Source organism: Eucalyptus grandis, chromosome 6 (assembly GCF_016545825.1).
Source record: "Eucalyptus grandis isolate ANBG69807.140 chromosome 6, ASM1654582v1, whole genome shotgun sequence".
In the NCBI taxonomy this organism is placed as follows: Eukaryota; Viridiplantae; Streptophyta; class Magnoliopsida; order Myrtales; family Myrtaceae; genus Eucalyptus; species Eucalyptus grandis.
In genome coordinates this window covers 48,570,422-48,584,014 of record NC_052617.1, presented here as the reverse complement: position 1 = coordinate 48,584,014, position 13,593 = coordinate 48,570,422, and the positions used below count along the sequence as shown (strand labels likewise).

General features: G+C 38.1%; 2 protein-coding genes across 2 annotated transcripts; one reads left to right on the top strand and one right to left on the bottom strand.

Annotated features, from left to right (window-relative positions):
• Positions 1–1,795: 1,795 nt before the first annotated feature.
• LOC120294512 lies at positions 1,796–2,426 on the top strand. The gene is made up of 2 exons (XM_039314637.1): positions 1,796–1,960; positions 2,049–2,426. The coding sequence occupies exons 1-2, from the start codon at positions 1,796–1,798 to the stop codon at positions 2,424–2,426; spliced, it is 543 nt and encodes a 180-aa protein (XP_039170571.1).
• A 6,208-nt stretch (positions 2,427–8,634) lies between these two features.
• Positions 8,635–10,852, bottom strand: LOC104450427 (serine acetyltransferase 1, chloroplastic). The gene has a single exon (XM_010064978.3). The coding sequence runs from the start codon at positions 10,621–10,623 to the stop codon at positions 9,592–9,594; it is 1,032 nt and encodes a 343-aa protein (XP_010063280.2). The 5' UTR covers positions 10,624–10,852; the 3' UTR covers positions 8,635–9,591.
• Between the last annotated feature and the right edge of the window lie 2,741 nt (positions 10,853–13,593).

The window sequence follows — 13,593 nt, the reverse complement described above, 5'->3', positions numbered from 1 at the left end:
TTCTGCTGGAAATTTTGTTGTTGTTTTAAGCTGATGAAATGCAGCTTCTCTTTTGACAAATAGGATGACTCTCTAGATGCTAACTTCTGCATATACTTAGATGGGGCGATTCTTACTTACCCAACCACGGCATGCATCTAACCAAGATCTCGTTTTCCTGTCTTGTTGCTGATATGATAATGCAATAATCTCAATCGCTAGGAATTAAAAAAATTTCGATGCCATACTTAGCCCAAGATTTTGATATGTTCCCTGGGTCATTTGCTCAGAAGCTGCTTTCTTTTTTTGGGGGTCGGAGAGGAGGCTGCTTTAAGGCTAAGGGTGATAAGAAATTCTTTTTAGTCAAATCCAAGCTTTCCTTTCATTGTGCATCCTTGAGGTTTTATGTTGGGAACTTGGGATACAAGTGAGAGATGATTAATTGATTTTCTGAATTTGTTGTTGATAGTATTAACTTCTCCATAAGATTTTACTGATACATTTGTTTTCTTCTAATCAGTTGCAATCTTAAGAGAGGTGCAGAAGCCTAATAGATATTGTTAATTGCTAGTGACGACCCCATGGGCGTGTTGTATATATCCTCCTCTATCGACTTACATGATAATGTAAGCTTACGATAGAAGATATTCTGAGTGTTTATGGAGCTAGAGAGGGCAAAAGCTCTCTTCAAAATTCTCCCGTTCCGCATTTCTCTGTTATGCATATACGTGCACACGTATGCTTGCATTTTCTTTTGTTTCATTTTAATTGTCTTTTGTATCTACAAGGTACCTTAATTGCATGCTAATGTACATGTTCCGCCATGCATGATAGAATATTTTGTGCTCCGTTTAGTTATTGGCTTTCGATTGGAGTTCAACCTTAGGATCCCGTCCAACGCATTCTCTTCAAAGCTGGTCTGCTGCCTCCTCCACCAGACATCATATCGAATAAATTAAAACTTCGAATATCAAGATATCCATTGCTTGAGGTAGATTGAGTAATCACATTTGTGCCATTACCTGCATGAATGCGAATTGTTTGAGTTATAGTGAGGTTGCCTTTATTAAGAAGCCTCTATGAAAATTTGTGATACACAATATAAAAAGAAAATGGTGCTTTGGCATTAGGGTTGAAAGGAAGGAGAATGACTTGTGGCCAATGAGCATGCATTCTCGGCATTTTTTGGTTAGATATCTTTGATGAAGATTACCTTAGGGCAAGTTTCATACTTTTGCAGCTATACTTTGATTTATCCCATGTCACTCAACTTTTTGGTATTGTCTCAGTATTTTGACTCTAATTTGCACTAAAGCCACAAACAGAGATCTAATGTGCAAATTCACTTGAAAAAAGATACATGTGGGCATCTTTGTGGAGATTCATGCATAGAAAATATATGTCACATCTATGTAATTAGCTAGTTACCATATTATTAAAAGAATTTTTCATACAATAGATCAGATTTTCATCCGTGATTTTGATGTCGAGTCAAGAGAGTAGGAATGGTTTTTGCTTATAATATATGGTTGCTTGTAAAATTTCATATGAGAATTATTCTCTTTTTGCTTGATGTGATATCAACATCAAAGTCTACGTGCTTGAACTGGTACACCAATTAATATGGCTCATTTGATGCTCAAGTAGTTAAGGTTAAATGGCTTCCCACAAAGAGGTTTGTATGGCAAAGTGGGTGAGCCTTTGACCAATGAGCTTATAAGCTTGTTGGTAACGAGAGGTAACAAAGGGAAATCGCACCACTTCTACCTTCAACAAAACATGATGGAATAACATACATGTGGAATTCAATAGCCGGATGGGACTCAACTTTAGTGTAATTCAGTTGAAGAACGGGGTCAACAAGGCGAAGAAACATTATAGTAGTTTCAAGAAACTTTTGTCACAATCTGGATTTGGATGGGATAATATAAACAATAAAGTTGTTGTGGATGATCAAAGTGTGTGGGAGTCTCACATCAAGGTATCAATTTACCAATGTCATTTTGTTCATATTGTATTGCAAGTTTTGATTATATTACTGACATATGTCATTATTGTATAAATTACAGAATAATAGCGAACGGGCTAAATTCAGAAATGATGGGTTTCCTCAGTATCATGATTTATGTATCGTGTTTGGTGATACATATGCTTTTGGGAACTATGCATCAGGAAATGCAGAAGAAGTGGTAGGATATGCTGAAGAAGTGGTAGTGTCCTCTGAGAGAGATGACAATGGTGGTGACAACGGTGATGGTGGTAGTGGTTATGCAGTAGGTGATCCAGAGGAATTTGATGAACAGCGTATTAATGATGAGGCCTTCATACCTGATACAACTACTACCTCAAATCTTAAGAAACACAAGCATGATAGGACTCCAAATTCTAAGAGGAGGAGGAAGAGTACCAGATATGATATTAGTGACACCTGCAAAGCCATTCAATAAATGATTAAAATCAAGACGGCTCAATCAACAAGTGGCTTTGTGACCTCAGATGCCCCATCAACTATAGACCCCTACTCCACAGCAGCCGTGGTTGCCGTCTTAAATAGTATGCCTGATTTAGAGCATAATATTTACAACAAAGCTGTGAATCAATCATGTCTTCATGCCAGTTGGAGAGAGGCTTTTATCACAATGCTACCTGAAAGGAGACGTGGATTTCTTGAATCTCTTTAAACAGATGTTGAGTAGTATGCTATGGATTTATATATTTTGTTTAATTTCACTCTATGACTTATGTATTTGAGATACTTTGGTCTTTTTATGATGCAATTATGAAAACTTTGTGGCTATTGTTGATTATTATTAGATTCCTTACTTACATATTGTGTTTCCTTTCTTTTTCTTTTTTGCATGTGAAGGCATAGGTAATATGGAGGGGGGTGAAAGTAGCATGTGTAGTTATCAAGTGAAGGCAAGAGGTTGGCTGAAAGATAGTCGATATATAAAGGTAGATGAACAAATTGGGATATTCTTATTTATAATTTGTCACAAGAACTCGAATAGATCTTTATGCGAGAGATTCCAATGTTCGGGACAAACTATTAGCAAATACTTCACTATAGTGTTGCTAGCAATTCTCAAACTTGCAAAAAAGATTATCGTATCGCCTTCCTTTGATGTGGTCCCAAATGAGATTCTTATGGATCCCAACCATAAACTTTATTTTAAGGTAAGATTTTCATACATTCATTTATAATATCAGTTTCATTTTGTTGCTAATTTTATATAACACTAGTCTTTGATAAAACAACATGATTGTGTGGGCGCTATTGATGATACTTATGTTCATGCTTCTATACCTTTGTCAAAGCAAATCCCATTTAGAGGCAAAAAAGGAGGTACCACTCAAAATGTGATGTGTGTATATTCGTTTGATATGAAATTCACTTTTGTGTATCTTTGGTTAGGAAGGATCGCCAACGATTGCGGGGTGTTATCGGCGGCACTCGAGACTCCTCGCTTGGAATTTCCTCGACCTCCACTAGGTATTTTTACTTGTTCTAGAATTATCAATTTTCTTTAAGATTGTATTGTATTTACAAATCACTACTAATATATGAATATTTTGTTATAGGCAAATACTATGTTGTAGATTCTGGTTATGCATCAATTCCGGGATTCTTAACTCCTTTTAGACGCGAACGGTATCATCTAAATGAGTATAGGGGTAGAGCAAGACGACCAAGAACAGCAAGAGAGTTGTTCAACTATAGGCATTCTTCACTGAGGAATGTCATTGAGAGATCATTTGCGGCATTAAAGAATCGTTTCTTTATTTTGAAACACATGCCTGCATTTGTAATTCGAAAGCAAGCACATGTTGTAATTGCATGTTGTGCTATCCATAACTACATCCGTGATCAAGATAGGAGGGATAGAAACTTTTCCTTATATGGAGATCCAGTACTCATGTGAACTTTTTGTACAAGATGAGGTTGTAGGTGATACATCGACCAAGGAGGAAATTGAGATGAACATGCTTAGAAAGAATATTGCCAATAAGATGGCAAGGGATCATAATATGCCGGAGATTCCATGAAATCATGTATTTAATTTTTGTAATGTATTTCTATTATTTTGTATTTGGGGATTTACAATCTTTGCTTTTGTATTGTGATAATGTATTTGATGATTCATATCTCAATTCTTGTAATCTGATGTTCTACTTGATGATTTCCCTTATTTGTAATGGTCCTTGTTACACTTCGTAAAATTCGCCGATTTTGTAAAATTTGCCGCAAATTACCCAATACACTTCTTAGTGTTTTTTTCTAAAACGATTGCTCGATATCGTAAACCGTGGCGGCGATCAACGTGACACACTAGCATGAAGGGGATTAGAATATGGTTGCCCGCCTTCATTCTACTAGAATTTTGGGAACCTTCTATCATGCTCAAGAGTAATACATATTGATCTCTCTTTTCTATTGTATGGAGACTATTGATAAGTATATATTGTTTGACCGTAATTACCTATCTACGTGAATGCTAAAGAATTTTCTGTGAAAATTTAGAAAATTTGATATAACATCTCTTACTTTGTATTTTTTTTTTTTTTGCAAAAAATGGAGACTTTACTTTAAAAAAAAAGTCATACTTTGTATTTGGGTCAATGATTTCATAAGCATATGAAATTTGTAAGAATGTACATTTCATTTGCTCCAAAAAAAAGAAAATTTTGTTTTAAGAAATAGAAATTTTATTCGGTTATCAACGAATTTCTATTTTCAAAAGAAATTTTGTATCGTTATCAAACAGATTTTTCCTCGAAACTCGTCCAGAAATAGAAATAGAAAAAATTCATTTATGTTGAAACTATTTCAGGGCGAAATATTGTCATGCGCCCCTTAGTGATTATGCTTCACTCTGTAAGTGGCTTGGTCCCAACAGCTTCACTTGACCAAGTTTGGTAGGGAGGTTATTTAACCAATTTGATAACTCTCTTTCTTTGACGAGTCCTCTCTGTGAAATGCAATAATATCAAATACCACAAGAAGTTCAGTAGGTACAAATGGCCCATCTAGCGAGGACAGCGTTTCTTTTAACTGCATTTAGCTCGTCCTTTTCTCCCACATACAGGAAAAAAAAGGGTTAACAACAAGGACGTTCTTTTGAGACGAGACCTGTTATCGTCACTCAGCTCGAAAAGTCGAGGACATTTCCTAATAAATAAACAGCCCTTAGTCAGGACAATACTGAGCAAGCGTCAGAGGGAAAAGAATATCGGCGGCATTTATTTCACGTCTCTGAAATATGGGCCTCCTCCTCGTCCAGTGATGATTGAGCAAGTGCGATCCATGACTGGGACGAATTTTTCTAACCTATTGCTACATCTGAATATGTGGGAGCAAAGAAGTAGCAGTTGCTCCTTATTCTTTTGAAGTTGGAAAAAGGATAAGAAGTTGAAAACATCCCAGCCTCAAAATGTTAGAAGAAACAATATTCAAGTGGAAATTAGTAAGTCACATAAATAATATGTAAAGAAGAAGCCGAAGATTAGTCACCATGAGAACTCCTTGCTTAGCTCATCTTCCATAAATTCTAGGAGGATTTTTGTTCAGCTTTCTAATCCTTGCAAGATTTTTCAATCTTTCTTATTAGAGTAATTAAATATTAAACCATACCTTCATCTAACAACTTAAACTTTTAGAATAGTTGATAGTGATCTCACAAATTCTCACATGGTATTAAAATTAGAAGTCCTTAATTCAAATCTTTTAAGGTCTCATTTGTCCCATCAATTAAATATGTCCACACTTAGTACTGGACAAAAAGACCAGACTAAGCATGAAGGGAGTGTTAAAATAATTAAATATTAAACCATGCCTTCATCTAACAATTTAAACTTTTAGAATAGTTAACGGTGGTCTTACAAAATTTTGCATTTCTCATAAACCATTCAAGTTTCCTAGTTTAAAGGACCATATATCCCGTCAATAATCCACATGCTAGTCCACATCCGTATACCATCAAAATGATTTTCCAGTCAAATTCATCTACGGAGTCAGAAATATCTTCCTCAAGGAAAGTCAATGGTGGAGGACGTCGATCTTCATCGTCTTTACAAGAATTTGTCAATGGAAATCCGCATAGCTGTAGAGTACCAGTGTATGAATGACCTTTAAACGTGTGGAACTGATTGCCTTGGGGAATTGGACCAGTAAGTAAATTTTCTGAAGATGGAGAGAGATGTCAAGTCCGTCGGTACTTCCATAATCACTCCACTGAGCTTGCTGGAAGAAAGATCTAGCCACTCGAGATTACCCGGATTCCCTGTAGATGCCGGGATCTGGTCAGTGATGTTATTTCCTGAGATGTTTAGTACTTGAAGTGAGATAAGCTTTCCAGTGGCTTTAAGGATCCACCCTGGAGTTCATTGTTGGACAAGTCGATGGCTGTGAAAATCTTCAAAATTTCACTAGTGCAATTCCTATCCTCTTCACAGTAACCTCCACAGAATCCTGATATGCCGGGTCGCTTATATACAGCTGACCGTCTTCTTCACCATCTGCTGTCATCATAGCTCTCGAATTTCCAATAAAAACTGATGAAAGAGGACCACGGAAAGAGTTCCTAGAGATGTTCAGAATCCGCAGCTTTGGGAAGGAATGATTTGCATTGAAACTCTGCATCCACCCATGGAAGTTGTTGGATTTCAAGAAAAGGACTGCAGTTCCGGGAGGGTCTCCGGCCAACTGGGTATCCTCAATTCTAGGACTTCTAGCTTCGTACAATTTACAAAATATCGAGGCAGTCGGCCTCTGATTGGAAGTTATTGAGACGAAGATCTACAACAGAGAGGCTCATGTTGGAACTCAGCAGGCAAGGTGGAATTGTTCCAGTCAAGCTGGTATTAGACAAGAGGAGGGCTACAAGCCGTCCTATTGCCAATTGAAAATGGAATCTCGCCCTTATACTTGTTGTTCGAAAAAAAAAAAAAATTGGCAGAGGCTGGTGGAATCAGAATTTTTCCTTTAAAGTTGTTGGACAAGTCAAGTGTGCGCGCATTTTCAGAATTATCCACCACCAAATGACCATTAAAGTTGTTATGAGCTAGGCTAGGCTGATGTGATAGAGTAAAGAAAATGAAGATTTCGTACTTTGCTGGTCTAGAGAGTTCCATGGAATTTATTTGAGCTCAAATCAAGTAGACTTAAGGAGAGATGCAGCCGATGGGGGAAAGCATCATCGAGCATGCTGTTGCGGAAATCTATTTGAAGAAGGTTCATGCAGTTGGCCAAAGACCGAGGGGCCCTTCCAAACGATAATAACTGAAATCCAACCAGAACAGGGAGCTTAAATCCCCAAGATACCATGGAATCATCCCAATGAAGTTGTTACTCGACAAATTCAGACCATAAAAGGAATTTACATTGCAGATCGTAGAAGAAATCTCTCCAGTGAGACTGTTGCTCGAGACCTGTAAGACAGAGAGAAGGTGGCGGAAGTTGTAGTGGCCCTTCGAGATTGTTATCGCTTAAATCCAACCACTGAAGGTTGATCAAATTTCCTGTACATTGGGGATTCTGCCATTGAGTTTGTTACGCAATAAAACTAAATTCATAAGAGAACTCACATTGCGAATTTGAGAAGGAACCTCTCCAAGCAAATTGCGCCTGAGGTTGATACTTTTCACTTTCCTCCTTAAAAATTTTCCTTGAACTTCTCCCGTTAAAAGGTTATCATAAAGATATATATATATATTCCAGTGTATCCTTCCCAACCTCCCAGAACCAACAGGGTATCTCACCCAGGATGAGGTTGCGAGAAACATCAAAGACCTTCAACCTTGAATTGAGAGTTGATGGGACATTTGGGAACTCTTGAAGATTGCAAGATGTCAATGTCAGTGACATAAAATTCAGAAACATATAATTGACGCTGCTGTCCGTGATCAGAGATGGATTACCACAAAACGAAAGAGTTGAAGTGTGGAGGTTCCGCAGTTCCATGAACATTCCAGCTCCACCGTGCCACTAAATCCGTTAGCAGAAAGGTCTAGTGAGGATGGGATTGGACCAGTGAAATTGTTTTGAGAGAAATCCAAAACACTCATTCGTGTGAGGTTCCCGAGCGACGAAGGGATTGAACCTGTAAATTTGGAGGCACGTAGATTTAGAACCTTCAAATTCTTTAGGTTGCCAGTTTCAATGGGGAGTTCCCCTGAGAAGCTGGTGGAAGAGAGATCCAACGAGGGGACTGGTCCAGTTGACTTTTGGAAGAGTGCCAGTGAGATCAGTATTTAACTGCAAATTCGGATCCTTGAGGTTGGGTAAGTGAAAAATCTGCTCTGGGAATGTTCCTTGTAATGCACAATTACCAAGACTTGCCGATGTGAAAGATATGTTCATCTAGGAACTAGGCAAGATTGAGAACAGGTCGGCATTGACGCATGCTCATGGTCACCTGGGTCTTGCATTTAGCACTCAGCAAACTGCGAGCACATTGAATTGGAATTCAAAGGGTGAAGATCCACATGTTTTTTTTATGTGACGCCTGGTTAGGTTGTAGTCCATAAAGCCAGCATGAGTGCACGGTTTACCGGGGAGAATTGCTTAGTTTTCTTTCCCTTCTATGTTTTTGGTAAGAAAGTTTCATTCCAACAGGTCTTTGTCAATTACACAACATAAAGAAAGGGAGTTGGAAAAATCCAAAGCTTCCGCCTGATTTTTCAGTTAGAATCCCATTCGCATAAACCAGCAGCTACATTACCAACCCTAGATATCCAAGAACACTATTCCAGTACTGATACTAAGTAAATCTCTGCCTTAGCATCCAGAGTTCATCTGTGAATTTCCCAAAGAATGAGTCACATTGCTCAGGTTGATGAGGATGACAACTCAGTTTAGTCCTCTTTTAAGGATACTCTGATCCATCCTTTCAAGCCACGTGCTAAAGTGAAGACAATAACAACTCAGTTTAATCCTCCTGAGTGATCTTCCGTTTCTGACTTTCCTGAATGTTCTCCTTCACAGATAAAAACAAGAAATTTATCCCGTAGTGCCCTTTTATTTTCCAACAAATATATTCCTATGCAAATCACACCCCTAGCCACTTGCCTTTGAACGGAGCATCGGAGCAATGCCAGGGTTCCAACTCTGAAACACCGATTCCAGATTTTAACTATTGACATGTCAGACAAAAATGCATCTTTAGAACAGATGCATGTTCGGAAAATATGATGCACGATGCACATAATGATAAAAGACAGCAGCGGTTCAAGCAATCTACGAGTGAATGAGCAAAGAAGCTAGACAATGGTACGGCCATAGCCATTTTCTTTTCATAACAATCAGCAATAAACCATAGAAACCCGACAAACATCGATTTGCCGTTATGATTGGGAGGGAATATAGTCTATCAGCTCCTGAGAGAATGTCTCCATTAATATACACAAAACTAAGTAGATGGTTTCTGCTCCAACCCATGCAAGCGATAGCAGCGAGCAAGACAAAACCTTCATGCTAGTGATACTACAGCAAGGTGTTTGCCATTTGTGGAGCAGAACTTCCGTTCTCTCTAAATACCACAAAAGAACATTCCACCCGAACTAAACAGACCAGAATAAATGAACGGAAGAAAAATTAACTGACTGATTAGTCTTCTAGATAACATAGTCAGAACACTCGGAAATATGTGAAGTTTGGTCCATCGTGAAGCTGGGCAACTTCTCGAGCTCAATTGGGTTCTCTTTCCCTCCAACCAACCTTGCGGGGTTACCAACGGCAGTTCTTCGGGCCGGCACATCCTTCAACACAACTGACCCCGCACCAATCTTAGCTCCATCACCAATCGTAATGTTCCCGAGAATGCAAGTCCCCGCGCCTATCAAGACCCCATCCCCAATCTTGGGGTGCCTATCACCGGAGACTTTACCAGTGCCTCCCAAAGTCACATTATGCAAAATGGACACATCGTTCCCGATCACCGCAGTCTCGCCGACCACCACTCCAGTCGCGTGATCGACCAGTATCCCCTGCCCGATCCTCGCCCCGGGATGGATGTCCACTCCGAACACCTCGGAGACCCTGTTCTGCAACAAGAATGCTAGACTCTCCCTTCCTTGTGACCACAGCTTATGAGCCACTCTATGAGATTGAAATGCCAAAAACCCTTTAAAGTTAAGAAAGCAATGGATGTAAGTCTTGCAGGCAGGATCCCTCTGCTTCACTGCTCTCAAGTCCGCCCTAACGGCACTCATGATTTCAGGTTCATCGTCAAAGACACCCTTGAAAAGGTCGAAAAGGGTTCTGCTGCAGATGCTCGAATTGCTCAATTTAACAGAAAGCTGATTCGCCAGAGCGCTTTCCAACGAGATGTGACTCAAGATCGAGTCCTGGTAGTAACTGCACAAGATGGGTTCTTGACAGGCGTCGGAAAGAGCCTCCTCCTGCATCACGGGCCACAAATCATCTTCACCTCCCCGTGCATCGAGGGCTTCGTCGGACGCGGACGAGGACGCGACTTCCCCGCGATTCTGGCACGTGGGCATCATCGACATCGAGGAAACGCGGTCGCAGAAACTGGGCCGGCGGCATTTCGCGAACTTGCGGGAAAGATCGTCGCCTTGGGACCTGTTCGGGTCGCGGGAAAGCTGGCAACTTTCTCTCCGGGTAGTGTCTATGCAAGCGGCCATCGAATCTGAGGAAATTTACGAAGCTGCAAAGGTTTCGTTCGGGGTTCGCGATGTCGGAGAGAGACGAGGAAGGAGAAGATGATGGTGATGATGATGCTTCTGAGGCTGGGCGTGGTGCACGCGGCAGCGGCGGTGGAGGAGATGGTGGTGGTGGGAAATGGAAGAACGGTCGTGTTTTATAGCGGCGGAAGAGATTTCGTCCCGACGAACGATCGGACTCGGATTTTTCTTAGCAAGATTAATTTCGATAATTTATATCCAGAGGAATTTAATATTTGCCTTCGGAAAGGGATTCCGTCATTAAAGGGATGCCAAAAAAGAAACAAATGTTGACGCCGATGGGACGCTATTACGAAGTTACCTTATCTTTTTCTTTAAACAACGATGAAATTCCTGTGGAAAACAAAAAGATGTCCGACCACGACGTGAATTTACTATTATCTGATTTTAGCGAATCAACTTTTCTGAACTAGAAATTGATAGTGAAAATAACAAAAATAGTAATCAGTTGTCGCGATTATAAATTTCTCGATAAGTATTAATAATTATTTACTATGGCGATGATAGTTGGAGACAAAGAGATTCATAGTTGGCAATGAGTTGATTGATGATGGCGATAAAGATCAAATGATTTATTGAACTTTGATGAACAAATTAGTTCTTTTTAGAATGAAGCGATTCTTTTTAAATTCAGATTCATATAACCGATATGGAATGCATTAATTTTCTTGCGAGATGCGTATAACCCATTTGCTTTTTAAAAGGAAGTTGTATTACCATCAAACCGATAAAGAAATCTAGTTAAGGATGTTTCTCTAATAATGGTGGAAATGCCATGATCAATCTATCGCGTGCATAAAAATCAATCATGGAAATTTTATCTCATTATCAATAGTAGTATGTATACATAAGAAATGTCATTTGCCTTTTAAAAGAATGGGTCGTACAAGTTTAGTTTTCTATTGAACCAGCTGAACTTATGATTATGGTTCAATATACATTTTTGTTTTCCACCGAGATAGGTCTCGTAGTTTCCGCCACGAGTTTTATATTTCAGAAATAAATCGAAGTTTAGACAATTTGAAAAAAGATCCAAAAATCAACATGACACTAAATAAATATTCAATTCTATGGGTCATACTTTTCCCAAAAACAACTAAATCCAAATCGAAAAAAGTGGACCATGACCACACCATGTGTACATTACGACTTTTGAATAAAATAATTGGCTTTTTTATTTTTATTTACTCGATAACCTTCTTGTACTTTTGACTTTTTCATCAGATTAAGAAATTTCATTTTTTCTTTTATTAAAGTGACGATCAGACAGTCCATTATTTCCGAGTTAAATTAACTGGGCAATTGGTTCGATCAGGTGTTGAAATCACGAATTTGTTTTCCATACAAGTACCATTGTTATTTCGAGAAAATTAAATATTGTCCTCTTCGAGTTATTTTAAAACTATCCTCAGGTTTCTCCTTCAGGGTATTTTGCATCCTCTAACTTTGAAGCAGACAATGAGCACCTACATTTTGAAATCCCTAGAATTTTTGGCAGGTAATGTTCGCAAAACCCACCTTTTACATCCTGTAGGTAGAACGGAGGATGAAATGCAATAAATAAATCGTGGTAATTTTAGATGTAAACAATATAGATTTTTGAAATATCAAGTCGCAAAATGGAGAGTTTTTCAAAGTTGTTGTCTAAAGTGTATATTAGGGACCCTAACATAGGAGTTTGAGTGCGATCATGCCCATCTACCAATCAAATCTAATTAAAGCCTCCTTTATTTCATGAAAAATGAATTATTATGAAACAATTTCCTAAAAATGAATATTTATATTGCTTGAAATAATTAATCAATTAATAATATTTTTATTATCCACGAAGATATCTAGACATAATTTTTTGTCATCGACTAATTATTTTTAATGATATAAGTGAATATTAAAAAAAAATCCAAATAATCTATTTTTTGCAAAATAAACGGAATCTAAGACAAAGTTCTTTATTTTTTTATTTATTTCTCAAAAATTTTAAAATTCTCGTGCAACAAAATCTGAAGGCATGTTTGTTTCAGACTAAAATTCACAATAAAGGAAAATGTATTTTTTTTTCAAGTTAGGGGAATTCATGTTTCTAATTTTAACCATAATGCATTTTGGCAAATTAGACACATGAAAGTTCAGAAAATTAGTTCGCGATAAAAAAAAATCACTCAAACAAAAGACACCCTTAACATCCCAATAGTATGGCTTCTATTAAGTTAGGCCAAGCCGATCTATGTTGTAAAAGAGAAATTAATATTTTTCTTTAAGCAAGCGTGGATAAGGACTTTTAAAGCATGCATGATAATTATTCTATTTCTAATCATAACCATTTTTCAATTTTAAAAATAAATTTGAAATAGAAATCCATCTAGTAATGCAATTTCATTTTTTAATTTCTATAATAAAATTTTAATATAGAAATAGGTTTGGAATAATTATAAGCGAAAATTTTCTACTTCTCTATTAGTGGTCCGCTCACCTATCATCACACGCCGGCCATTGTCACTACCTAAGAGGAAGAAATTTCATATCATCATCAAATTAATTTATATTCTAGAAATAGAAATTTCATCTCAATATCAAATATATTTTTTTTCTAAGAAAAATCGACTGGGAATACTTCTAGAATAGATGACCTTTTTATTCGCGCCCTGTAGACCCGCGAATGAAGGCGTCCATCAATTCTATTAAATTCCTTTCCGTCATGCGTCCATTTCTTGTGCAACGAATCTCAACACAACTCCCTTCCATTTTCTTTAAATGACAAAAAAAAAAAAAAAGGTTGTTAAAAGAAGCAAGGAGGAAAGGCCGCGGAGGTAAAGGCCAAAGGCGGCGCGTCCGCGTCATCCACCAACAGACCCGACAACCACCGTAGAGTCGAGGGACCCCACCGATTTATCTCACCTTGAACCTTACCTC

Coding starts and splice junctions, on each gene's coding strand:
- LOC120294512 (XM_039314637.1), top strand. CDS start 1,796: ATGGGACTCAACTTTAGTGTAATTCAGTTGAAGAACGGGGTCAACAAG. Junction 1,961..2,048: donor TGTGGGAGTCTCACATCAAG/GTATCAATTTAC, acceptor TATAAATTACAG/AATAATAGCGAACGGGCTAA.
- LOC104450427 (XM_010064978.3), bottom strand. CDS start 10,623: ATGGCCGCTTGCATAGACACTACCCGGAGAGAAAGTTGCCAGCTTTCC.